Genomic DNA, 27,530 nt, shown 5'->3' on the forward strand with positions numbered 1-27,530 from the left:
CTACCTTTGCCTGGACTTCCTCAATAGTCTCCACCCAAGAACTAACCCTGCTTAGCTTCCAAAATTGGACAAGAATAGGTTAACCGGGGCCATCCAGGTCAGCTAATATTTCCAGTTGAATACCTAATTTTCTGAGGTGCTGTGTGGTTTCCGGGCTGTATGGCCGTGTTCTAGCAGCATTCTCCCCTTACCTTTCGCCTGCATCTATGGCTGGCATCTTCAGAGGATTGCTCTGATTGTTCATTTATACCCCCACTTTTCTCCCTCCAGGGGAATCCAAAGCAACTGACATCATTTTCTTCCATTTTATGTTCACAACAACCTCTGAGAGTAGGTTTGGTTGAGAGGTTGTGACTGGTCCTCTGAAGATGCCAGCCACAGGTGAAGGCGAAACGGCAGGAGAGAATGCTGCTAGAACATGGCCGTACAGCCCGGAAATCACACAGCACCCCAGTGATTCCATCCGTGAAAGCCTTCGACAATACCTAATTTTCTGTCTTCGCTCAGATCCCCATCTTGGTGGTGCTATTTATGCCTCCTGCTCTTTGTTATTGTGTGTAGTTGGGAAGACTGTGTACTTGACACACATCTGTATGTTTGAAAGGCCCATGGATTAATTGAGTAAAGACTGAAGGCATGGGGACATCTTTTGTCAGAAAAGAATGAGGCCAGATGATAGGATTTGGCTTGGGCTTCTGACAGTCTTCAGATCTGTACAAAGCAAGAAGTTTGGAGCAGAAGGCCCCAGGTTCAGTTCCTCGCATCTCCAGTTGGGGCTGATAGTCTGATTCAATTTAAGGCAGCTTCATGAGTGAATCCCTAAACTTGCCCATGGGCCAGTTGGGTGACTGAACGAGAATTTTGGTAAAATCCAAGAGAAAAGATGCTAGGAGGGTGGAGTGCAGCAGTTTTAATAACAGGTTCCGATGGTGGTGGGATTCAAACAGTGGCGCCGCTTCACACACGCACCTCCGGTCCCTATTGGGCAGGGAGGTTGCTTTAGTAACCCCTTCTCGGCACTCAGAAAAAATTAGTAAACACTTCTAGAGAAGTGGTGAGAACTGGTTGGATCCCACCTCTGCTTACAGGTACTACTAGATTTGAATCTTGATCAAATTCTTGCTCTAAATAGGGAGGGGGAAAGAGTGTGTGTTTGAAGCCAGGAACTGAGGAACTGAGTGAAGTTAACTGATATGTGTAAAGCATAATGCATTATTTTTTTTAAAAAAAAGTTATTGTATAGCCGGAATGATTCCATACACACATATACAATACTTTATGTTATATCCAAACCATACATTTCCCCCCTTTTTATCCCCTCCCCCCAAAAAAGTTAATTTCTTCTTCTTTTCTTAACTAAGCAGCAGCTGGTTAATTCTTTCCAGTCTCTTCACCCATCTTCCTTCAATGACTCCAACTTCTCTCATCCAGTCCTCATAGCCAGTCCATATTTTCATCATCTCAGTCTGTCTGTCTTTCCATAATTGATTTATAGACATTATTTCAAAAATTTCTTACTTGTTCCCAAACGTATTCTAGCCATTTCTGTATTGTCCATATTTTCTTGTCTTTCCAGCCCAACACTATAACTGCATGTACAGCTCTTATCATTATTTTATACATTATTCGTTGTCTTATTTCTACTCTGCTATCCTCCAAAATACCCATAAACAATAAATCTTTATTTAATGCTATTTTAACTTTCACTAATTTCTCTATATACCTCAATACCTGTTCCCAAAATTGCATTACCTCCTTACATTCCAACCATATATGCATGTAAATTGCATCTTTTCCCCCACAATGCCAGCATTTTGGACTGAATCCCCTTATCATATATGCCAATTGCTTTGGAGTTCTATACCATTTTAATATTATTTTTCTTTCAGCATAATGCATTATTGAGTAAAGACTGAAGGCACGGGCAACTCTTTTGTTAGAAAAGAATGAGGCCAGGTGATAGAGCACAGTCCTTAAGGGTGCCTTGATCTGTCAGCTTCCACAGCTGGGATCTTCTGCCCTACGCCTTCAATTCCAGACTGTCTCTTCAATCCCATCATAGCCTTATGACATACAATTTGACAGCTACTCGCATAGAAAGATCAAGAGGATGTAGGGCAGATGAGTCAAAATTCCAGGGGCAGCTGTTAGCCAGCTCGTCTTGTGCGGCTTTCCCGTTCCGTGTGCTCTCGCCCGCCTCTCCTCTGAGCATGCTGGCCCTGTGCCCGATTTTGCAAAGTGCCTTCAACAATCTTGTTAAGTGACAGCTAAGCCCTGGCAATTCGGAAGTGAAACGCGATTTGCCGGCTTTCTTAAACCACAGAGCCGTTTTCTGACCGGCCTTCTGGCAGTGATGATACAGTCAAGGTATCCTATGGTTCTGCCGGCGTTAATCCTCTCAGCTAGGCCAAAAGAGATTGGGAGAAGGGGGCTTGGCTTTGGCAGCCCGAATTAGGGCAGTTTGCTTCAAGCGATCAAACATGGGAGAGAAGTCCAGAGTTTTGGGTTTCTGTCTGTCTCTTAGACAAAATAGAAACTGCGGGAGGGTGAAAACCAGAGCGGAGATCCTGGGATATTGGAATTCTGGGTTCTGCTCCCACCAGTGGGGAAAAGAAAGTGCTCCTGAGTCATTTCCAACAAGTTTTCCCTGTACACCATAAAGGCTAGAATCTTGATTTTTTAAACTAAAAAAAAAATCAGCTGTTGTATTTGTTTATTTAGAACACTTGTTATTATTTTAATTGATTTTAGGGTTCAGAATCCTACAGTCAGTTCAGAGCTCTGCATTTGTACAGAATGGCCACCATCTTAACTCGGGCTGCCGAAGTGATAGCGTTTGGAAGTTCTGAGGGAAGAAAGGAGCCCCCACTGCGCTTTATTATTATTATGGTTTTTGAAAAATGTGATTTCGAAAGATACTGTCAGAGTGCAGTTCTGAGCCCCAAAGAGACTCCTCTGAGGCACAACGTCTGCCTAATGCCTTTGTGTGTGTGTGTGTGTGTGTGTGTGTATGTGTACGAGAGAGCAAATGTGCATATTCCCGTGGGCTAAGCACAACTGCCTTCTGTATCAATCTGTCCCTGGCAGAGGCTTCAGAGAGAGCGAGTGCATGGAAGAGGGCGGCGGAGATGCGGAGGACAGTGAATGCGACATGGGAAGAATGCAGAGATGGGAGGTTGATGGGAGAGGGAGCAGGTGGATGCCGTCAGTTCCTCCTCCACAGCCAGAACCTCTTTGGTCTTGGCAGCAGCCCCATGTTGACTCTGGGAGGGGATGTATCACATATTGGGCTGTTGGAAAGCAGTTGTTTCTTTCCAAATCCGGGAAAGTTGTTTCTTTCCAAATCCTTTTTTGCTCTACCTTGTGGCCAGGGGTGTAGCTAGGAAAAATGGAGCCTGGGGCAGACTCCGTTTTCTGCCCCCCATGGGCCCCCGCCCCCTGTGCACCACTTAGCTGGTGGTGGAGCCTGGCAGAATCAGGCAGGGGCATGCACAGTGCCTCCGCCAGCCCTGGTGGGGTGGGGCCAGGCAGCAGCCTCTGCTGTATCTGGCAGGGCAAGGGGGAAAGGAAGAAGGTGTGGGGGTGATTTCCCCCCCCACACACACACACATGACCCCAACAGTGTCTACCCAGGGCTCCTTTCCCTGCCCCATCCCGTGATAGCTACGCCATTGCTTGTGGTTCTCAACCTGGCCTGCTATTCTCACTGTCTCCCTGTAGCTTGTCTATTTTAGTGCCAGGAGTAGATGTTTGTATTCTGAAGGCGCCTCCTCTTCTTTCTCTCCCTGCCCTACCTGGCTCTCATCTGCCCTGTGCTTCTTTCACTCTGCACAGGCAGGTGCAAAGTTGCCCCCTTTTCGTGCCACTATTTGCAACTTTCAAGCTTTTGACTGCAATGTGGCTGCTTCTAGGACCTGATGAGGCTTTTTTGAGGGGGGAGCTAAACATTTCTAGCTAATAGTTTTTCTAAGGGTTCTAGCTAATAGTTTTTCTAAGCAGTGGTTCTAAGGCCCCTTCCACACATGCAGAACAATGCACTTTCAGTCCACTTCCAATGTACTTTGCAGCTGGATTTTACTGTGCAGAATAGCAAAATCCACTTGCAAACAGTTGTGAAAGTGGATTGAAAGTGCATTATTCTCCATGTGCAGAAGGGACCTAACTGTGGTCTTGGCAGGGAGTCCTGAAAATCTTTAAGAGGGTTCTTAGCCAGAAGACTGGCGTTAGCAGACAAGCTTCCTAAGAATACACTAGTGGATCTCCTTTTCAAGGCAAGATCTGTAGTGGCAATCAGATTGTCCTGAGGTTTGCAGGGGACACCAAATTCAGCAGTCTTGGCATATGCCCCATGTGAACAGCGTGTGTGTTGCGGAGCCAGAGTCTGTTGCAATGCTCTGAGATTCTGTGGCAGACTCCCACAGGTTCCTTGGGATACATCAGGGTGAACACTTCCCTTCAGAGCTCGCTGCTTGAGCAACGTCCTTTAGGGTCCAGCTATGCCATCCATTATTCTTGGATAAAACTACCTGTTGCTCCTCTTCAGTCTTTGGTCCACTTTATGTTCTCATGGAATGAGTGAGAAATTTATATTAATCCAAAGCTGTAGGAATGGTCTTGCTAGAACAGCCCAAGAGTCTGCCTAGTCCAGTGGTTCTCAACCTTCCTAATGCCACAACCCTTTAATACAGTTCCTCATGTTGCAGTGACCCCCAACCCTAACATTTATCCATTTTACAGATGGAGAACACTGATGCAGAGAGTCTTAGGCGACCCCTGTGAAAGGGTCGTTCGACCCCCAAAGGGGTCCTGACCCCCAGGTTGAGAACCACTGGCCTAGTACTTTTTCCAGCTATGGTGTGGCTGCTGTCAGACAGGGCATGAAGATGAGCATCCTCCCTTTTTGCTTGTCCAAGTGGGCTGAAAGTGCATTATTATGCATGTGTGAAAGGGGCCTTAGAAAGGCAGCCCATGTCTTTGGCTTTGCTCCCAGGTAACATCAGTTAATGCCCCCATCCAACTAGCTCTAAAACGATACCATTTATTCTTGAACAATAGGCTGAGATGGGAGTAACTCTGTGTAGGATTGTACTGTAAACGGGGAAGATAAGTTTATAGAAATATTCGTGGGATGGAGTCAGAACTTCACCTCCTTCTCCTGTCGTGCGAGAATGTGGAGTCAACTAATAAAGTCTGTAGGCAGCAGCATCAGGACAAGCACGAAGAAGTGCTTTCTCCCATGATGCACAGTTAACAGAAGGCATTTTCCTGCCACTAGTAATCAAAACTGTGAGCAATGCACAAATAATGACTGGCTGTCGGTAGGCCTGAGTAGTTTAATACACAGGTGTCAAACTCGCGCCCCTCCAGATGTTATGGACTACAGTTCCCATCATCCCCTGCCAGCATCATGCTGGCAGGGGATGATGGAAACTGTAATCCATAACATCTGGAGGGGCGCAAGTTTGACACCTATGGTTTAATACTTTACTCAATCGCTAGTGTGAACAGAGCTATTAGACAATGCCCCAGTATCCACAAATATATTTCAAAGTATACAATCATCCAGCAATTCAATGAAAACTGATAGTATCGGACTTCGATCAATCTTCAAAGGCTTGTGGGCATGTGATATTTTCAATGTGCAAGAGATTTGTCCAAAGCTAGATGTTCTTACAATTCAGTTTGGACTACGTTACTGTCTGCTGCTATCTCTTGCTGTGAAATGTCCTAATTGACGCCAGATACTACCAGATACTGGCAGCTCGGTGTGGGTTTTCTGTTGAGCTTAGAGAAGCTTTCATTGATGTGCATTGGTGAATGATTGTACGCTTTGAATGATGGTGTGCTTTGAGACAGGGACATTAGTGATCTAATTGCCCCAGTCGTAGACTCTGTTCACACTAGTGATCGAGTAACGTATTAAGCTATTCATTGCTAACCGTTATTTGTGCACTGCTCACAGTTTTGATTACTAGTACACAACCCTCCACCTGTGTATTCTGTATTTTTCTGTCACTTGCGATGGTGGCTTTATGGGGCTCTTGAAAAAACCATAGAGAAGAGATCTGTCGGTAGCAATTAGCCATCACAACTCAATGAAACTCCGTGATCTTTGAAGCTTACAGGGGGTCAAGGGACGACTGTATTTACTATCCTTTTCAGTCCCCGCTGGGTGGCGGCTTGGGGGCATTGAGTTGGCCTTGTGAGAAAGCAAGTTATATACACAGACAGATGAAGCTGCTTTTTACTGAGTCAGATCCTTAGTCTGTGAAGGTCAGTATTGCCTACTCTGACTGCCAGCAGCTCACTGGAGTCTCAGGTATCAGCTTGGTCCTGATCCTTTTAATTGGCGGTGCCAACGATTGAACTTTGGACCTTCTGTGTGCTGAGCAGTGGTTCTTCCCTTGAGCCATCACCCGTCTCTAGCAGGGATCTAATTTCCGATCACTTTGTGTAGAAGCTCAGGAGGAAGGCATGAAGGCAGCCACTCTATCCTGTTGCTTGTCACCAGCAGAGGTAGACTGGCTTTGAATAGGGAAGATCTTCTGGCTTTTCAATGCGAGGGGTTCATTCTCTGTGAATTTGTGTGATTTATTCTAAAGATTAGGTACCCTCAATGCATCACGTGCCGGCTAATTCTGTAGGTACCTAGGTTTTCATCACCCCAACCCCTGTTGAAGGTTTGGGGGTACACAGGCTTGGATCTCTTCATTCCCACCAGTCCCCCCCCCCTTTCTAGCTCAGAGCCCAAGCGATCGGATGCCAGTGAAATTGTCTGTTTGGTGTGCTTCCTGTCTACCCAACCACTGCCTTAATAGCAGTGCTGAAATGACAAGTGAAATTTCACAAAAATCAATTGGCGGATAAATGCTCTAATATACTTTGGGGGTGGGAGTGAGGGAGGGAGGGAGAGAGTCGCAAGCCTGTTTTTAAGGGGATCGATTTCCCCCCCTCTATGCTTAATGAACTCTGTAATCCAAGCCCACTTCTTCAACTGCAGGGGCCTGCGCGGAGGTTGTCTGTAAATACACCAGCCAGTGCTGACCCTCCCAGGTGGTGGGGGCCAGCGCTTCTATTTGCCAGAGACAGATTGAGGCCCTTTGAAAAAAAGGAGTGAGCCCAAGAAGCTGAGAAAAAGACCATGCAAAGTTGAGAGACTTGGGTTGCCTTTTTGACTGAATGCCCCTGTCGACTGCAGGGGGCTGCGTGGAACCAAGGTTAATGAGCTTGCCTCTGTCTCAGGGTCCCCAACATGGAGTCCCTATGGGTGCTGGGTTTCAATGGGCACCCGCTCTCTATAGTGCCCTTGGCTCGAAATCTTTTTCTTTTTTTATAAGGAACTGGGTGAGGCTTTTGCTCAGCAGGACTAATGACCTATGCAGATTTTTCAAAAGCTTCTTTAATGGCAGCTGCCCCCACAGCGCAAAGATCTTCAGCGTGTAACTGAAGGGTAAGCTGTGTATACGCAAGGAAAAAAATGTTTAAACAACGTGTTCATTTTAATAGGCATCCTGTTAGAGGTTCTGGTTGAGTTGTTGAAGTGTTGCTGTTAGAGTTATTTACAGCCTCACTCCCGGACATTTTGTGGTTGGCTCCGCCTCCTGCAGGAGCAATTTTGTAGTTGCGCCCACCGCACTGTGTCAAAATTGCAAAGGTGCCCACAAGCTCAAAAAGAAGAGTTTGGTTAAGTCTGTAGCAAAAGGAAGAAAAAGGATATGACAGGGTCACTGCATGGAGAAGATGGCAAAATGCTGATAGGGGACGGTCTTTTGCCAAAAGGAAAACAGTGTTCAACCAGGGGGAAATGAAACAGAAGATACAGTAGGGGAAATTCAGCATAGAATAAATGAAGAGGTAGTACAGGAATACGTGGCTGCTTTAAATTAATTCAAATCTCCAGGGACTGATGAACTACATCTTAGGATATTAAAAGAACTGGCAGAAAAAAATCTCAGAACCACTTGCAATAATCTTTGAGAACTCCTGGAGCAGACTGGAGGAGGGCTGATGTTGTCTCCATCTTGAGAAAGGGGAAAAAGGAGGACCCAAACGATTATCTAGTCAGCCTGACATTAATACCAGCAAAAATTCTAGAGCAGATCATTAAACAGTCAGTCCGCAAGCACTTAGATGAGAATACTGTGACCATTAAAAGTCAACATGGGTTTCTCAAAAACAAGTTATGCCAGACTAATCTTGTCTCTTTTTTTTGATAGAGTGACAAGCTTGGTAGACAAAGGGAATGCTGTGGATGTAGCATGCCGTGATTTCAGTAGGGCTTTTGACAAGGTCCCCCATGACATTCTTGCAAGCAAACTATTAAAATGTGGGCTAGGCAAGGGTACTGTCATTGGTTGACTGACCATACCCAAAGGGCTTCTCACCAATGGCTCATTTTCACCCTGGAGGGAAGTGACTAGTGGGGTGCCACAGGGTTCTGTCCTGGGCCCAGTGCTATTCAATATTTTTATTTATGACTTGGACAATGGAATAGAGGGCATGCTAATCAAATTTGCAGATGACACCAAATTAGGAGGGGTAGCTAATACCCCAGAGGACAGGGTCAGAATTCAAAATGACCTGGACAGATTAGAGGGCTGGGCCAAAACTAACAAAATGAATTCAACAGAGATAAATGTAAGATACTACACTTAGGCAGAAAAACGGAAATGCACAGATATAGGATGGGTGACACCTGACTTGACAACAATAAATATGAAAGGGATTTGGGAGTCTCAGTAGACCAATAGCTGAACATCGTGATGCTGCAGCAGAGAAAACCAGTACAATTCTTGGTTGCATCAAAAGGAATATAGTGTCTAGATCAAGGGACGTAATAGTACCTCTTTATTTTGCATTTGTCAGACCTTACCCAGAATACTATGTCTAGTTCTGGACACCACAGCTCAAGAAGGATATTGACAAGCTGGAACGGGTCCAGAGGGCAGCAACCAAAATGGTAAAAGGTCTGGAGTCCATGCCCTGTGAGCAGTGGCTTAGGGAGCTGAGCATGTTTAGTCTGGAGAAGAGAAGGTTAAGAGGTGACATGATAGCTATGTTTAAATATTTGAAGTTGGTGAGGGAGCAAGCTTGTTTTCTGCCGCTCCAGAGACTGGGACAAGGAGTAATGGGTTTAAGGTGCAGGAAAAGAGATTCCACCTAAACATTAGGAAGAACTTCCTGACAGTAAGGGCTGTTTGACAGTGGAATACACTACCTCAGAGGGTGGTGCAGTCTCCTCCTTTGGAGGTCTTTAGGCAGAGGCTGGATGGCCATCTGTCAGGAGTGCATTGATTGTGTGTTCCTGCATAGCATGGGGTTGGACTTGATGGCCTTTGTGGTCTCTTCCATCTTTATGATGAAAGTCCAGAATTGCTGCACTGAAGTAGGCAGTGGAAACCACTTCTGTTTATCTCTTGCCTTGAAAACCCCATGAGGGTTGCTGCAAGTTGTCTGTGACTTGAGGGAACTTACAACCAACACTGCTTGTTGCTCTAGCCACTACACCATGCTAACTGAGTATTTGTTTCAAGCTGCTTTCCTCCTTTCTCTCTCTGTCTCCAGCGTTGACCTTGTCCATGCCCAGATCCACATCTCTGAAGGAAAGAGCCTGCCTGAGTTGGGCCTGAAGCAGGACAATGTGCGGATCAACGGTTGTGCCATACAGTGCCGGGTCACCACCGAGGATCCCGCCCGTGGATTCCAGCCCGACACAGGCCGAATTGAGGTAGGACAGGTGTCCAGATTCCTTGGCATCCAGAATCTCTGGATTTTTTGATTTCCAGAATATTTCTTCCTGCTTCTACAGTTTCATGAGTGTGTTGGGATGTCATTGACGGCTTCCCCGTTCATTCCACATGGCATTCTGGCTTAGGGATTTGTGGGATGTTGATCTACGCAAGTCCATTTGTGCATTGCGACATTGTGTGGATTGTCGAGGGCTGTCACACCTGGACTCAACTGATTGTGGTGGGTTTCCGGGCTGTGTGGCTGTGATCTGGTAGATCACAGGTGTCAAACTTGCAGCCCTCCAGATGTTATGGTCTACAGTTCCCATCATCCCCTGCCAGCATGATGGTGGCAGGGGATGATGGGAACTGTAGTCCATAACATCTGGAGGGCCGCGAGTTTGACACCTATGTGGTAGATCTTGTTCCTAACGTTTTGCTTGCACCTGTGGCTGGCATCTTCAGAGGTGTATCACAGAGGGAAGTCTGTTACACACTGTGTCTAAAATTTCATCTCTCGTCACCTCAATTTGATACTGTTTTTTAGACACAGTGTGTAACAGACTTCTTTCTACTGTAGGAGTGGGGCTTCTTGTGTGGGTGTGATCTCGACCAATTGCAGAGAGGCAGGAAATGATGAAATTCTTCCATGTACTTCCTGTGAGGTCTTGGGGTCACCTTCTTCAGTATTCTCCTGCCTCTGCAGAGAGCAGACGCGTTTTTTGGCTCTGGCAAAAAACCCTATTTGTAGTCTGTTTGTGTCAGTCTGTGTTTGTCTGAAGTCCTTAGAGGGGTGAGTAAGTGCGATCCGGCTTGGGGAAGAGTAGTCTAGCCGCCGCTGAAAGCAACCGCTTTCCTTCCCACCCACCCCTCCCCCACCCCTTGGCAAATAGAACGTTGGCAAATAGACAGTTAATCATGGACGCGAGGTCCTTTTCGCCTGAACGCGAAACCTTTGTTAGCTCAAGGCGGAGCGCAATAACGCCCGCAAAGTCAGGCGGCCATAAAGAAGGGGGGAGAAGCTCCACTCAAACGGACGCCGCAATGCAGCGCTGCTGGAAAATCTGGCGCCCGGCATGCGCAGTCATCCCAACCTGCCAAGAAAAAGCAAAAGACCAAACCGGCCGGGAGGCTAGCGACTTCCCAGGGTGCGCCCCAACTGGAGACTCCGTAGCCGACTCCTCCTCGCCTTCCCAGGGCCTCGGAGCAGTCGTGCTACACTCAAGCTGGCCCCCCGATCAACTGGTTCTTCCCTGTGCCCCTAACAGGCAAGACCCACAGGATCCTGAACGGGAGATTCTAACACTGGGCAAAGTTAACTCCAGCCTCCTCCTGGATGAACGCCTCTGCAGTTTTCGCTGAGTTCCTTAGAACGAGATAGACAAAGCTCTTGATGCAAGAGATCAAAGAACAGCTAATGCCCGCTCCTCTACTCGGTCCCATAGATCCCGCAGTCCCCATCGAGAGGACTCCGGCTCCTACAGAAGGGACCCCTTAGCCCTACCTAATGAGGAAGAAGAAGAATTATCCAGTTTAGACGGCTCTGATGGGGGAGAAAAATTCTCTGACACAGAGGAAACCCCTGAGCCAGCTGTAGAACAATCCATACAGTTCTTTAAACTGGAAGAAATCCAATCCTTAATTTCTAAAACTATCTCCACTCTGGATTTACGCTGACCCTGAGGACGCTGGAAGAACAAATTCCCCAGCCTTCCATTAACGCCCAACAAGCCAATCAAGGGCTATCCAAAAGGCACATCATCCTACTTCCCCGCTGATAGGAGAGGGCTTACAAGTATTTCCCTGTTCCTGAATGCTTTGTTAAAAGGATTCATAGGGAATGGCTCAATCCCACTGCCCACAAGGGCTTGCCCCCTAATTTTAAGAAAAAATATCTGATGCCTCAGCAGTTTCACGTCCTCCTCCAGAATCCTCCAGTTGATGCCCCTGTGTCCATCCTACATTCCGGGCACTGGTAGCCAAAGAGGGGAGGGCAATATCAAGGACCCGCTTGATAGGAGGTCTGAAGCAGCGCCAGAGATCCCATGAGTGGTTGGCGGCAGCCATCAAAACTCTTACGCCCTCCTCCACAGTGGCCAGAGCCTCCATGGTGTGGCTCAAACGTCTCCTGGAGATGATTCCAGTCGAAGCAAAAGGCATCAGAGAAGGCATCGAAAGGGTCCTTTCTGCAAATTCCTTCATAGCAGATGCCACCTTCAACGCCATGTCACTGGTAGCGAGATCCTTAGCCTCTAACATGATAGCAAGACGCAACGCCTGGATTCGCCCATGGCAAGCGGACATACAATCTAAACACTTAGTGGCTGGTTATTCATTCTATGGAGGGGCCCTATTTGGCAAAGAATTGGACGAAGTCCTTGTCCAAACCAAGGACAACAAAAAGACGATGCCAAAATCTGTCCGGGCACCCGACAGGTCCTCTACCAACAGCAAGTTTACCTTCAGATCCCACAAATCCTTACCCCGCACGCAACGAGACGGGCAAAGACCACACTGGCAGAATCAACATTCCTTTCGGAACTACAAACAGTCCTTCAAACAATACAACAAGCTGGGCAAGTCCTTCAACTCCAATAAGAACAAGCAATGACGATCAAAGCATCCCGGTGGGAGGCCGTCTCCAACACTTTCAGCACCGTTGGCAGGGAAACCACGTGGACAGGTGGACAAAGGAAGTCATCTCCACAGGTTATGTGATAGAATTCAACGTTATTCCACATCACCACCTGTTCATTTCGCCGCTCTCAAAGGATCCGCCAAAGCCAGTAGAACTCTGGAGGCGGTTTCCCACTCTAACTAAGATCCAAGCCATCGACCCTGTACCAACAGCGGAACCTTTCTCAGGGACATATTCACATTTCTTTACAGTCCCCAAAAGAAATGGGGACTGTAGAGCAATCCTCAACCTGAAGCGCATCAACAAATTCATTCGGGTCCCCAAATTCAGGATGGAAACCCTTCGGTCTATCACGGCAACTCTTCGCCATCAAGATCTGCTGACTTCGTTAGATCTGACCGAAGCCTATTTGCACATCCCTATTCACAACTCTCACAGAAAGTACCTGAGATTCGCCATACAGGATCAACATTATCAATTCAAGACGTTGCCATTCGGACTAGCCACGGCCCCAAGAACCTTCTCCAAGGTACTATTGGCTCCAGTCATCATGTTGAGGGAACAGGGGATACACGTCTACCCCTACCTCGACGATCTGCTGATTCGCTCACGCCCGTCCCCAAGGCCATCACGACATTGACGTAGTGCAAGAAACCCTAGCACAGCATGGCTTTATAATAAACGAAGAAAAAAGCTCTTTCATTCCGACCACACGGCTAGAACACCTAGGCGCAGTGCTGGACACGGTACAAGACTCCCTTTTCATACCAGAAGAGAAGGTAGAAAGAATCAGGAAAACGACATTACTAGTCATGTCCAACAGAAGATCGTCCTTGCTAAAACTGGCAAGTCTGCTGGGAACCTTCATCTCAGTAATCGACCTGACCCAGTGGGCACGCTTTCACGCGGAGACCGCTTCCAACGCATTCCTCCGCATACCAGCTGGACATTATTGCCAAGAAAGACAGAAATTGACCATACCCCCAAGAGTCCGTCTCAGCCTTCTCTGGTGGACGAACCGGCCCAACCTCAGACAGGGAAAACGCTATCTACATGCTCATCGAGCTCAAGTCTTCACAGACGCCAGCCTTCAGGGCTGGGGCCACACTCAGTCAAATGTATGTCCAGGGACTTGGTCTCCGGAAGAATCTCGGCTCCACATCAATGTGTTGGAAACTCGAAGCGATCTTCCTTGCCCTTCAACATTTCCGCCACAAATTGCCACCAACATGTCATCATAAGAACAGACAATGTTGCCGCTAAGATGTACATCAACAACCAGGGCGGCTCCAGATCAGCAAGGCTCCACTCGAAGCAACAAAAATCCTCCGATGGGGAGGAGAACTTGGTATCGCTAGAAGCCCTACACATCAGAGGAGTCCAGAATCTAGAGGCGGATTGGCTCAGCAGACAGAATCTGTGCGAAATCGAATGGCGACTGATCCACGGGTCTTCTTCAAGATATGCAACACCTTCGCACTGAGGTAGACCTGTTTGCCTCTCAGAAGAACCATCAACTTCCAAAGTTCATGACCCGACACTACCATCCACAGGCAGTAGCAACGGACGCTCTGAACGCGATATGGCCTCCAAATCTTCTCTATGCATTCCCTCCTTTTCCCCTGATCCCTCGGCTCCTGTGCAGGATCATATCCGAAGGCTTTGGTGATCCTTTGTAGCCCCCAGGATGGCTCCAGGAGACCCTGGTTCACCACCATCCTGGAACTGGCCATCGAGAACCACTGACTCTGCCAATCACTTCCTCGGACTTCCTGACGAGGGCTCCCATCATACATCCCGATCCCGCTTGGTTCAAGCTGACCGCATGGCTCTTGAACGGGCAAACCTCAGGATAAAGGGTACTCGAAGAAGTCACATCTACAATCTTTAACAGCCAGACGCAGGTCGACGGTCAATATCTACAACTGTTCATGGAAGGCCTACGCCAGGTGGTGCCATCGCGAAACGACTCGACCCCACGGAACCATCCATCACCGTTATCTTGGAGTTCCTGCAACAGGGCTACTCAATGGGACTCAAGTGTTCCACCTTACGCAGACAATTGGCAGCTCTTGCTACCGCCATCCCTTGTGTGGGCTTTACACCCCCATCACCAGACATCCGGACGCTCTGAACTTCCTAAGAGGGGTAATTGTCCCAACCTGCGGTAGTCCACAGGTTCCTCTTGGCGCCTGAACGCTGTCCTGTCGGCACTCACTAGGTCCCCGTCAACTCCATTCAAACTGTACACATCAAATGGGTAAGAATGAAACGCTATTCTTAATTGCAATAACATTGGCCAGAGGAGTGGCTGAACTTCGCCTTTCAATAAACTCAAAATTCTGCGTGTTCCATAAGGATAGAGTATGTCTTCGTGACAGATCCAACTTTCATTCCGGCTAAGGTTAACTCCTTTCCACGTTAAGGCCAGGAGATCGCCGTTCCCAACTTCATGCCGAACCCCTCTCATCCCAAAGAGAAATCAAGTGGCACACATTGGACGCAAGCGACGGGCCTTAAAAGCATACATAATAAGAACGGAGGAGTTACGAAATCAGAGAGTATGTTCATCAACATTAGCCCGCCCAACTTGGGAGTGCAAATGTCCAAGGCAGCAATCAGTAGTACCCTGAAAGCCTGTATATGCTAAGCATACAAAGCTTCTGACTTACCGTCCCTCAGGGAGTCACAGCTCACTCAGTTCACAATGCTGCACTCAACGCAGCCTTCCTCAAATCAGGCATCGGGTGGAAGACATCTGCAAAGCTGCCACCTTGGTCTTCCATTTCCACCTTCATACATCATTATAAAATTCGGTCCCTGGCCTCGCAGAACTCAGCCTTTGGCAAAAGGGTACTGGAAAGTATCATCGGGACCAATGAAACCCACCCCGGTTCAGGACACTGCTCGAGGTCCCACACAAGATGCCCCACTCCTACAGTAGAAGGATCCATTGGATACTCACCGCGGAAGGGTCTTTCTACTGTAGGTAAGTGGGGCATCTTGGCCCTCCCTAGTTCCATTTGTTTCCCGATGTTACTCTCTCAGTTATCAACTAAATTCATGTTTTCAGACTGTTCAACGTTTAGGGTTGTCATTGTTGTTGTCACTGTTCTAGTGATCCTAGTTATTGCCGAGCCGTTGTTTTTCCTTCCGTGTTTTTGGTTATATGTTCCTGTTACTTAAGTGCTATACTACTATGCCAGGCGGGGGTACTGAAGAAGGTGACCCCAAGACCTCACAGGAAGTACATGGAAGAATTTCATCATTTCCTGCCTCTCTGCAATTGGTCGAGATCACACCCACACAAGATGCCCCACTTACCTACAGTAGAAAGACCCTTCACGGTGAGTATCCAATGGATCCTTCTGTGATACACCTCTGAAGATGCCAGCCATAGATGCAGGCGAAACGTTAGGAACAAGATCCACCAGACCATGGCCACACAGCCCTGAAAGCCCACAACCACCAGTATGTATCTGTGGGGTTATTTGTTTAATTTTGGTGACTTTGTTCACAAGAATATCTTGGTCACGTTTGTTTTTTAAGTTTTTCAAACAAAAAAGATTCGAATTGACCATAGGAGAAATTGCATCCCGATGTTCGTATCCTTTTCCATAACCGTCAGTCAAAGGATAGGTGCTGGACAGACCATGTTAAGAATCTTGATATCATTCAAAAAGGGCAACCAAACTAATAGGAGTCACTGAAGTTGCTTGCCCTCTGCCAACTTTGCTCAGCTTTTCTTCCACCAGCGTATGGGGCTTGGATCCTAAGCAGCGTGCGTGGAGGCCTGCCAGAGGAAGGCAATTTCCCCAGCTCTCTCCTCTCAACGCAGCCTTTGGTGCCCCCTGAAATTGTGCTGATATGGGTCAATGGCTCCAAAGGTATACTGTGGAGAACAAATTGGGAGTTTGCAACTGACGGGCTGGATCACACACATACGCACACACAAAAACCTCCTTTTCCCCCTTCTGCCGACATCAGTGCAAGCCAGAATCACTAGATATGATACCGCATAGCACTGTAGCTTGTGTAAATGCTACAGAACAGAATCCTTTCGATTGTTTAGTGATTCTGATCCTTATAGAGAAAGGCACCCTGTTTTATATTTTGTAGAAGGCTTTCACGCCCGGAATCAACTGGCTGTTGTGGGTTTTCCAGGCTGTGTGGCTGTGGTCTAGTGGAGCCCAGAAAATCCATCACAGCCAGCTTCCTGTTTTCCTTTATCTGTTTATTGCTACCGTGAAAAGATATCAAACCTTTTTATCAACAATATTGAGCAAATACAGTTCTGCATTGGAATATTCTGTAGTGGTCGAGTTTTATGCCGGCGCAAGGTGAGGCTGACATTCCCAGGGCTGGAGGGGGTGGTGGGTTGCCCACTCCAAAGCCACCAATCTTCTCTTCTTTTCCCAACTCCGCCTCCCTCCCCATGTCACATGTAGGAAATTAGATCAGAGGATTGCAATGCAGACTACATGCCTGTAAAGTGTTGTATGGGGCTTGCATTCTGTTGAAGGGTGTTCAGTAACTTTTGTTTGGTGCTGTTGTTGACGTGATTTGTAGAAAATGTTTTAAGAGGGGTTTTTTAAAGTCCTTTAATTGGTTTCCAGGTGCACCAAAATGCTGGTTTCGACCTGTAAAAACCCCAAATGAAGCTGGGAGTGGTATACCTAAAACAGGGATGTCCAACTCTGATGTTTCAGATGTTCATGGACTTCAATTCCCATCAGCCCCTGCTGGCATGGCCAATTGGGGCTGATAGGAATTGTAGTCCATGAACATCTGAAGAACCAGAGTTGGGCACCCCTGACCTAAAAGGTCTTCTTGTGCTTTTGAGGTCCTGGTGGAAGGCCCTGCCTTTGGAAGCTAGGTGGGAGGAAGGGTGGGCACCGCCACCCCTCCCACTGTAGGATTACATCCCTGAAGACACTTGCCCATCATCAACCCCATCAAGTTCTTGGTACCTCACTGTTTCCCTTGGTATTTACACTAGCATTCCTACTTCCCTCCTCCCCGGTATTTTTCGTGCAGTTATCTTCATTTTATGGAGGCAGTTGTGCTATTTATATAGTTTGTTTTTATAGCTGACAATCTTGTGTTGTTTTTTCCCCGTATTTTTTTTTTTTGCAAACTGCCTAGAAGACAGTGGAAAATCATGACAGATGTTATTGCCTAAATATTAAACAGAAACGTGAGTCGTGACCGTGTCAGCGTGCTGGGAGTTTCCCTGCCTCCTTCTCGCTTTTGCTGCCTGCTGTTTGAAGGGGATGGTGGGGGAGGCTTGCAATTTGGTGATGTCACTTCTGGCATTTCAGTGGCACTTTTAGCTCACCTTTCTCCATCTGGGGACTCGAGGGAAGTGACAGGGACAGTTAAAAATCTGTTTGATGCAACAGAGAATCTGTTTGGTGCACAGAGAGACAATGCACAGAGAGACAATGAAGAAGAAGAGTTTGGATTTATACCCCGCCTTTTGTTCCTTGAAGGAGACTCAAGGTGGCTTACAAGCCCCCCCCCCCCCAAGAAACACCTTGTGAGGTGGGTAGGGCCGAGAGATCTCCGAAGAGCTGTGACTAGCCCAAGGTCACCCAGCTGGCATGTGTTGGAGTGCGCAGGCTAATCTAGCTCCCCAGATGAGCCTCCACAACTTGTGGCAGAGCGGGGAATCAAACCCGGTTCCTCCAGATTAGAGTGCACCTGCTCTTAACCACTACGCCACTGCTTCTCCCCCATGAGGATGGATTCTGGTAAACTGGATGTTTCCCCCCACTCCTACATTTCTGCTGGGTGACCTTGGTTCTCTCAGAACTCTCTCAGCCCCATGTACCTCACAAGGTGCCTTTTGTGGGGAGAGGAAAGGAAAGTCACCTTGCGTCTCCTTACAGGAGAAAAAGGTGGGGTATAAATCCAAACTCCTCCTTCTCCTCCTCATCAGCTGCAAGTTGTTGCTGGGAGGGTGGGGAGGCATAGGGCTTCTGTGTTCTGTAGTAGCCCCACCTGCTTCATTTATATCTACTTTCACCCTTGGCACTGTGCGTCACAGGATGTCTGTGTTAATAATATTACCTCTGTGTTGCAGATGGGAGGTGGGCTGATAGAGATAATGGCTTGATATGAAGCTTCCTGGTGAATTCTGGGGTGAGATTGGCCGGACCATGTTGAGGTAGCCCAGACCACGTTCATACCATCTGTATCCAGTGCACCAAGGTGTCCGGATGTCTCCTAAGAAAGCAGAATTGCATATCATAATAATAAGACTTGTTTGCTATCTCTCAGGAAACCTTGGGGGGGAAAAACGTAATTTGAGCCAACAGAGAAACGGCATCTCCAAATTTAGACACAGCAACACAGCGGCTCTGAGGTTACAAAGCCACGGAATCTGTCCCTGCTCCTTTCTTCTGCCAAGGATCCTGCTCAACTCATTAGTGGAGGCAGCCACAGAAGCGGGGAGTTGAACTGAAACTTCATTAATGTGCTGCAAAACGGAGAGATGGAGGGTGGGGGAGGGGAAGATTGCAAACTTGCCTCCATATTAAGATTTCCCCTCTCCTTGAATGATCAGAATTTAATGTGCTTAGAGATGGGGGGGGCAACAACCCCCAATTCCCCCCCTTCGAGTTCTCATGTCAGAGGAGAGTGCCTAGAATATGTCATAAGTTTCTTCCTACAGCACCCCTGTGGCACTTGGGATGCCTAGAGCGCAGCGTTCAAACATTTTGAAAATGGGAAAACGGTAAAGGAAGAAAGGATGCCGAGGGGAACCGAGAAGCGACTCCTGTAAAGTCTCCCAGGGGAACCAAAGAGGCTCCATTTGTTTTTTAAAGGAGGAGTGGAGCAGAGGCTGCAATCTGGAGTGTAGTCGTATAGGGAAATGTGTTTTGCACTGGCCTGGGGTTTTTTGGCAACATAAAGTTGACTGGCTTTTGACATGTCCCGAGGTTGACATGAGACCATAAGGACCCTGCAGGTTTTGACTGGTAGTCTGTCTAGTATGGGATCTGTTCCATGCAATGAGCAACCAAATTGCCAACAAAAAGGAAGGAGGAGGAGGAGGAGTTTGGATTTATACCCCACCTTTCTCTCCTGTAAGGAGACTCAAGGCAACCTCCTTTCCCTTCCTTTCCCCACAACAGACACTTTGTGAGGTAGGTGGGACTGAGAGAGTTCTGCAAGAACTGTGACTAGCCCAAGTTCACCCACAGAAATGCAGGAGTTCAGAAACACATCTGGTTCACCAGTTAAGCCTCTGCCACTCAGGCGGAGGAGCGGGAAATCAAACCCGGTTCTCCTGACTAGACTCCACCTGCTCTTAACCACTGCACCACGCTGGCTCTAGCAGTGTGGCATAGGATCCCACCTTTTAATTATCTCATGAGTGAAGAAATACTTCCTTAGGTAAAGATGTTGTTGAGGTTGGCAGTTACCCTGTTCAGTATCTGAATGTGTCTTGTTCTTAATGGTCACACTACTTCTGGGTTCAGCATCTCCTGAGAACTGCCTGCCCCTGTGTGAACAGCGCAGGTATCTATGTGCCCACTCGCTTACAGAGAGAGGCAGGTGAACACCTGGGGCTGGGGGCTTTTCTGTAGTGGCCCCTTGCCTCAAACACAACGCCCTCCCTTACTTAGTTTCCTAGCACTGAAGTTCTTGAGTCTTAGGTGCCAGGTGAAGACACTCTTATTTTAGTTCTGTTACTACCAGTTGCTTTGTTTTCTTTTTGTATTTGTTTTCTTTTTCTTTTATATTCCCTCCTGGGGGCACGTCTAATAACTGCATATCTTATACTGTAGTTCTTACTGTTCATTTCATTTCAATGTTTTGGCTGCCAGTCTGTGGGTCCCCCCCCCCCGCCCCAATTTTACTGCTGTTCCGTATTTCAGAGTTGTGTTTTCTCGGTTTTTTACTGTCTTAAAATACCTTGTCAACCTCCAGTTAAGACTGCAAACAAGTGTCTGAATTAAATACATAAACTCTCTAGCTCAGAATATGGGTTGCTGCACTAGCTCCTCCAGTCGGGCTGCTTTGTGAGTGCTTGACTGGCAGTGGATTGGATCCGCAGGTCTCTTGGGCTAATGATGCCTGCCTGCCTGCCTGCCTGCCTGCCTGCCTGCCTGCCTGCCTGCCTGCCTGCCTGCCTGCCTGCCTGCCTGCCTGCCTGCCTGCCTGCCTGCCTCCCTCCCTCCCTCCCTCCCTCCCTCCCTCCCTCCCTCCTTGCATCAAAGGAAAGCACCACTGGGAGCAGGGCAGATCTGTGGGAACCCTCTCAATGTGTTCATTGAACTGCTTAGCAAACCCCACAGCAATGAGAGCTGTTCCCATCCTTTTAATCCCAAGTTGTGTAGCTTCCTTGGTTTGGTTCTGGGGAGGCCAGTTGCTCAGGGAATGCACTGTTCTCTGGAACTTTTGCTCAGTTGCGGGGCAAGGGGTGGGGCATTCTTTGGTGTCCAGGGCTTAGGATAGAACCAAAGATGGACATTTGAGGGACTGTGGCAAACAGTAAGACAATATTATTTTATTGCATGTGTGATGCTTTCATTCTGCCCTTCTGTCCTCTTCCTCCTCATTTTAGTCCACGACACCCTTATGAAGTAGGCTAGCCCAAGAGGGAGGGGAGTAATCCAGGGTCACCCAGTGTGTAAAGGAAAGGTTTGAATTTAGATCTTCCTGGTGGCCATGCTAGTAGGGGCTGATGGGAATTGTAGTTCCTGAACATCTGGAGAGCCGCAGGTTCCCTACCCCGGTACTAGACCAATATGACAAGCTGCAGCCCACATTACAAGATACAAGAAAACACTAATAGCAAGGTGGCACTTTTTTTGTTTTGCTCTTTGCTAAGAAGTTACGTGAAGGCAGCTTCCACCTATTCCTATCTCCTTCCCTTGTCCTGCCACCAAAGGTTGGACCATTCTCTTCCTATTCCATCTCAACTTCTTGCATTTCTGGGGTAACCAAAACTTTGGCACCTTCTTGATTGTCCTCTTAAGCCCTCCCTCTCTTTCATCTTGGAGCTTCCTTGCATCCCAGCAAAGCCCCAGAAGCAATTGGCCACTTGGCCATGACTCAATGGTAGAGCATCTTCTTGACATGCAGAAGAAGAGCCCAGGTTCAATCCCTGGCATCTCCAGTTAAAAGGATCAGGTTGTAGGTAATGTGAACGACAAAAGAACATAAGAAGAGCCCAGCTAGATCAGGCTAGTGATCTATAGTCTATTGTCTTGTCTCACACACTGGCCAACCAGTTCCCACGGAGGTCCAACAACAGCACATAGAGGCCCTTCCCATAGTATTACATCAGAGGTTTACTATCTCTGAACAGGGGTGGTTTCTGCACAGCACCCAAATAACACACGTAACACGTGATGAATGAACCCGTTTTCCCCTCTTTGCTTCGCACTGGAGATTTCACCCCTCCTGGAAGCAGTTGCAAACAATCCGGGTTGCTGTGGCTACTTTGGTTTCTCCAACAAGATCGCTAGTTTAGCTATTTTTGTAAAACCCAGACTGAAGGAAATATAACGGGCTGAACCCCTTTTGGGGAAGAGCCCTGTGCAAAGTTCTTCCCCCAAACGGAATAAATAGCTTCCTCAGTTTCTTATATTTGGGCTGTGCGAAAACCACCATGGAGGCTCCCTTTAGTCACCATAGCTAGTAGCCACTGATAGGCCTGTCTCCCATGAATCTGTCTGATCCCCTTTTACAGCCTTCTCTGCCCGGGGCCATTGCTACATCCTCTGGCAGCAAATTCCACATTTTAATCACTTGCTGTGTAAAGAATATTTCCTTTGTCCATCCCAAATCTACTGTTCTCTGCTAAAAATCCTGGAGAGCCACTGCCACTTTGAAGAGGCCATACTGAATTTGAGGGACTGATACTGTTTCAGTATATTAGAACTTTGTGCGTTCATGTTGAGTTCATGCGTAACACTCCCTTGACACAGAAAACAAGCAGGTCAAGTGGGAGGCTTAGCTGGAACCCTTCTGCCCCACATGCTCACTTTCTATCTGCAGGGACAGTTTCCGGAAGAGAGTTCTGTCACATGAGCTTCCACCTAAAGCTGCCGTGTCCCCAACACCTCAACCACTGGTTGGAGAACCAGGTGTTGGGTCTATTTTATTTGAGAAGTTAATTGATTCTCGGTGGTTGCTGTAACATGACTGGTGCGTGTGCAGGCTTGTTCCAGAGAGGCTGGAGGTTTTTAAAGAGAGGTTGGATGGCCATCTGTCAGGAGTGCTTTGATTGTGTAGCCCTGCATCGCAGGGGGCTGGACTTGATGGCCCTTGGGGTCTCTTTCAAATCCATGATTCTATGTTCTGACTACCTGCATCCATTTCTACCCAGCCTATTCAGCCTCTTTGATTTTGGGGTGGCTGTGGTTATAAAGGCATTTGTCTGCATTTTCCTGTTCTATTCACCTGTCAGGATAATCATTTGGAGCCCCCAGCATGTGTGAACGCGATCGGCAGGATGTCACCTTCCCTTGCCTTAATGCAGCGAACAGCTCTTGCCAATCAAACCTGACCCTTGGAGACGTGGGGCGTTGAGCGGGCCTCGCTAAGAAGCCTGGCAGCAGGTCGCATCACCCAGCAAGACAAACAGTTGGGGGCCGGGAGAATGACGGAACTGTCAAGAGAAAGATTGATCTGGAGCAGGGAGACAGCACCTCCCCCGAAGAAGCCCTTTATCTAACGTTGTTCGTTAAAGGAGCCTCGGTGTGTTTTGTTGGACTTCGCAGATGGGTCGAGAGCTACGCGGCGCGCGTGTCAGCACGAGCGTGTTCCTCCCAGCGTGAGCGCTCCTTGGTTGACCTTTCTACTGTTGTCCTGAATAGAAATCTGCCTGTTACCTTTATTATGGCTTTCTGAGGCTTTTGAAACATACCCAAGCTTTGCAGCTGAAGAACAGACTGTGGACTGCTCAAGATGCCCCCTTTCCCGTAAAACTACCCAAAAACGGGCACTGGTAGTAGGGGTGCCTGTAATGAGAGACTCAGTGTACAAAATTCCCAGGGCCCAGGCAAATCCAGCTGAAAGGTAATAATGGCATAAAGGTAAAGGTAAAGTTTCCCCTTTCGTCGTGTCCAACCCTGGGGTACCACTGCAAGCAGTGATTTTATAGGAAAGCCGCTTTTGTGGGGTAGTTTGCCATTGCTTTCCCCAGCTATTCTTTACCCCCTAGCTATGAGCTAGGTACTCATTTACCGACCAAGGAATGGATGGATGGCTGAGTTGACCATGAGCCAGCTGCCAGGGTATCTGACCCACAGGGGGCTGGAACTCCTGACCGTGTGAGTGGCAGTGCAAGCACTTAACCACTACACCACGCAGCTCCCTAATAGTGGCATAGCAGTTGCAATCGGTCATCTTGAAAACGTTGTGCTTTTTAAAAAATGATTTTTATTTTATCAACAAAGGAGTACGAGAGAAGAAAAGTGAACGGTAATTTCAAAAAAGGAAAAGATAAAAAAGAAAATGAAAGAGAGACGAACGAGAAGAAGAACAAAGGTTATGGGGAGGGGCTGTTTCCAAGAGCTCAACGGCTCACCCTTCGCTGCTGATCCTGGATTTTTTTCAGAACTAGTGGGTTTCAAATCCAGACCTTTTCAGTCCATCTTTCAAATTGGAAGGTCCTCAATAGCTGGGGAGGTGAGAGCTAAGAAAAACTTGCTCTACAACTGGCAAAAATAGCTGCTATCCGCAGTGCGTAGTCTGGGAGAATTCAGAAGCTCAGAGTGAAACTCCATTCCACCTGAAGTCTTTGCAAAAAGTAATGTTTGTTGACATCTTTGGGAGGGAGGGTCTGTGTCTGTGTGAATGTTTAATCTGTGTTGTGAGGGAGGGGAACGTGGAGGGGTATCTTGCCAAGGCTCCCTAGAAACAGCATCCAGCCATGGTGAGAACACAGAAAATCCCTAACCCATCAGAACATATCCATCAAGCCCAGCATCATTCACTTCTGTCATGCCACTCCAGATCCATTACAATTTAAAGATTGGAGAGCCGTTCCTACCTGGCCGTTGTTTTCCCAGTATCACCCGCAGGGGTGTAGATTTTTATTGGGAAACAGACTACGGAGATGGAAATCCTTGGTGAGCTAGCGGAAGCGACTTCCAGCACTGGGAGCAATCGTAAGCCCGGTTTGTAAAAAATGAGAGGAATCGTTGCTGAAAGGTTGTCTCGTTTGCCGGGGAAGTCAGTCAAAATGAGCCGTTTGTTGTTCCCGGTTCCAGACAGAGGTTGGCATGTCGGAAAGAGCTCCGCGGAGAGATTCAAAGTGAATAAGGCTAAAAAGTCAAAACGAAAGAGGACAGATGGAGGAATCTGTGTCTGGCAGCTGAGGTCTTCATTATTCATTAGAAATGTATCGCTCACCTTTCTGTAGCTCAAAGTAGCCGACAATGAATTAAAATTAAAACAGTGGCTTGGATCCTAGCTTATCAACGCACAGAGCGGAATGCACCGTGTGGGACTTTCCCACTTTACCCTCTCAGTGCAGACCTAGGAATTCCGTTCCTGAGAGCACGAGAGGGTCAACCAATGGTCTAGCATCCTCTTTCATACAGTGGCTAACCAACTGCCCTGGAGATTTACTTTCTATATATTGAGGTTCCTTTAGTCACCATGACCAATAACCACGAATTGACCTCTCCTTTTTGAATCCGTCAAATCCCCTTTTAAAGTAATCTATGACTGAGGATATCACTACCTCCACTGATAGTGAATGCCACAATTTAATTCTTCATTGAGTAAAGTATTTATTCTTTTTCTCTCTATCAACTTCATGGGCCCCGAGGCTTGCCATTATGGGAACAGGAGGAAAAGCTCTCTGTCCCCTTTCTCCACCTCATGCAGAGCTCCATACACCCCTATGATGATGAAAAAGAAGAGTTTGGATTTATATCCCCCCCTTTCTCTCCTGCAGGAGACTCAAAGGGGCTTACAATCTCCTTGCCCTTCCCCCCTCACAACAAACACCCTGTGAGGTGGGTGGGGCTGAGAGAGCTCTGAGAAGCTGTGACTAGCCCAAGGTCATCCAGCTGGCGTGTGTGGGAGTGCACAGGCTAATCTGAATTCCCCAGATAAGCCTCCACAGCTCAGGCGGCAGAGCTGGGAATCAAACCCGGTTCCTCCAGATTACATACACGAGCTCTTAACCTCGTACGCCACTGCTGCTCCTTTTTGATGTCAAAAAGGAGCAGCAGTGGCGTAGTGGTTAAGAGCAAGTGCATTCTAATCTGGAGGAAATGGGTTTGATTCCCCGCTCTGCCGCTTGAGCTGTGGAGGCTTATCTGGGGAATTCAGATTAGCCTGTTCACTCCCACACACGCCAGCTGGGTGACCTTAGGCTAGTCACAGCTTTTCGGAGCTCTCTCAGCCCCACCCACCTCACAGGGTGTTTGTTGTGGGGGGGGGAGGGCAAGGAGATTGTAAGCCCCTTTATGTCTCCTACAGGAGATAAAGGGGGGATATAAATCCAAAATCCTCCTCCTCCTCCTCCTCCTCCTCCTCCTTTGCCATCATTTGACTGAAATGTCTCTGAATCTTTAACTTTTTCTCATAGGAAAGATGGTCCAAACCCTTAGCTACTTTGGATGCCCTCTTCTAGTTTTTCTTGGCTCCACAGTATCCTTTTTGAGATACTATGACTAGAAACGCACGAAGTATTCTGAAGGAGGCTTCACCGTAAATCTGTCTATTCAAGGATAATACAACATCAGCCATTTTCCGTCTCTTTCCGAAGAACTGCCTCTCACGGAGTTTGCCTTTTTCATTGCTGCCACCACTCGTTCTGTTTCTCCAGGCGGTGGCAGTAGGACTGGGCCCCTCCTGTCCCTCCTGATCATGTCGATTGCTCCCTCCTGCCCGCAATCTCCCCCGTCTGCTCATTCTCTTAAAAAATGGAGAGTCAAGTGCTGGATCAACGTCTTGGGAACCTTTTTTGTTGCCAGAAATCGTTAGAGGATTTATTGTGTCAGGGAAGAGTGCGGCAGACTCACTGTGGCAACTCATCCCTGTTGGACCAATGAGAGAGAAAGATCTAAACTTGGTTGCTCTGCAGGATGTATGGAAATAGCTTTGGCACATAACACCCTTGAAACTGATCTGTGTGACATTGAAAGAAAAATTGTCTAAAAATTATGTTTCAGTGGTATTTAGCACCGTATAAATTGTGAGAAGAAGTGTAAATTAGATCATGCGAGCTCTCGGAGACTGAATAGAGAGGGCCCAGCAGGTTTTATGCTTGTATGGCAGCACGACAAGAAGATTCAGATTTATTGGTAGAAAGGCACAGAATTAATTAGAGAGGTTTTAGGATGTCAGTTGCCCAGGGAGCTGACGGGTTTGACTTCTGAATTACCCCTGAAGGGCAGCTGGGAAGCCTGTAATCTAGAATTTGTGGCCTGCACTGCTGGAATTTGCATAGTAGCGAAAAGGCATCACTCCCTGTGGCTCAGTTCAGACATAACAAGAAACTGTGGTTTATTTGCGCTGTATGGGGGAGTCGCTCAAATCCTGGCTGGGCTTGACAAAGCAGGTTTATCTAGCCCGTGTAGCCTTTCTCATTGTAAGGCCAGTGCCAAAGAACAAACCATGGTTCATCATGGGAACATTTAGTTAAGACTAGCTTTAGAGGGTATTGTTGACTTATAATAGATGAGCTAGATTCGAGCCCAGTAGCACCTTGTCACCAACAAGATTTTTGGCCGATGAGCTTTTGAGTGTCAAAAGTTCTCAACACAAATCAGATATCTGGTGAAGGGAGCTTTGATTCTCCAAAGCTTATAACTTGAAAATCTTGTTTGTCTGTAAGATACTACTGGACTCAAAGCTCACTCTTAAAAGGCTAGCCATGGTTAATAAATCAGCTTTCGATCCTTTGTAGGTGGCCCCTAATCAGCCGTGGTTAAGGGAGTGGCCTCCATTCAGACAGTTACATCCACTGTAGTTAGCTTAATCAGACTTTGCACCATGTTTGAATTGAGCTAATGAATAATTCATTTTAAGTAATTGTAGTTTGCAAAAATAGACTGATTGCTTGGTTCTCATTGAGAAGGAGGTCAATCTATTGTCTGGGTTGTGCCACTGGCAACGACAGGTTAGGGCTCGCGTAGTTGGAAGCGCTTCCATTTTCTCTGCATGTTGAAAACTTTGGAACCCCT

At 47.5% G+C, this 27,530-nt stretch overlaps 1 protein-coding gene across 3 annotated transcripts in view; it reads left to right on the forward strand.

Annotated features, from left to right (window-relative positions):
• Positions 1–27,530, forward strand: part of PC (pyruvate carboxylase) — a 473,075-nt gene that overhangs the window by 192,522 nt on the left and 253,023 nt on the right. For all 3 annotated transcript variants that reach the window (XM_048512904.1, XM_048512913.1, XM_048512922.1), the window contains one exon: positions 9,565–9,727. In XM_048512904.1, the coding sequence (XP_048368861.1) occupies positions 9,565–9,727 (163 nt within the window). The remainder of the gene's footprint in view (positions 1–9,564; positions 9,728–27,530) is intronic.

This window comes from Sphaerodactylus townsendi, linkage group LG01, assembly GCF_021028975.2.
Source record: "Sphaerodactylus townsendi isolate TG3544 linkage group LG01, MPM_Stown_v2.3, whole genome shotgun sequence".
Lineage (NCBI taxonomy): Eukaryota > Metazoa > Chordata > Lepidosauria > Squamata > Sphaerodactylidae > Sphaerodactylus > Sphaerodactylus townsendi.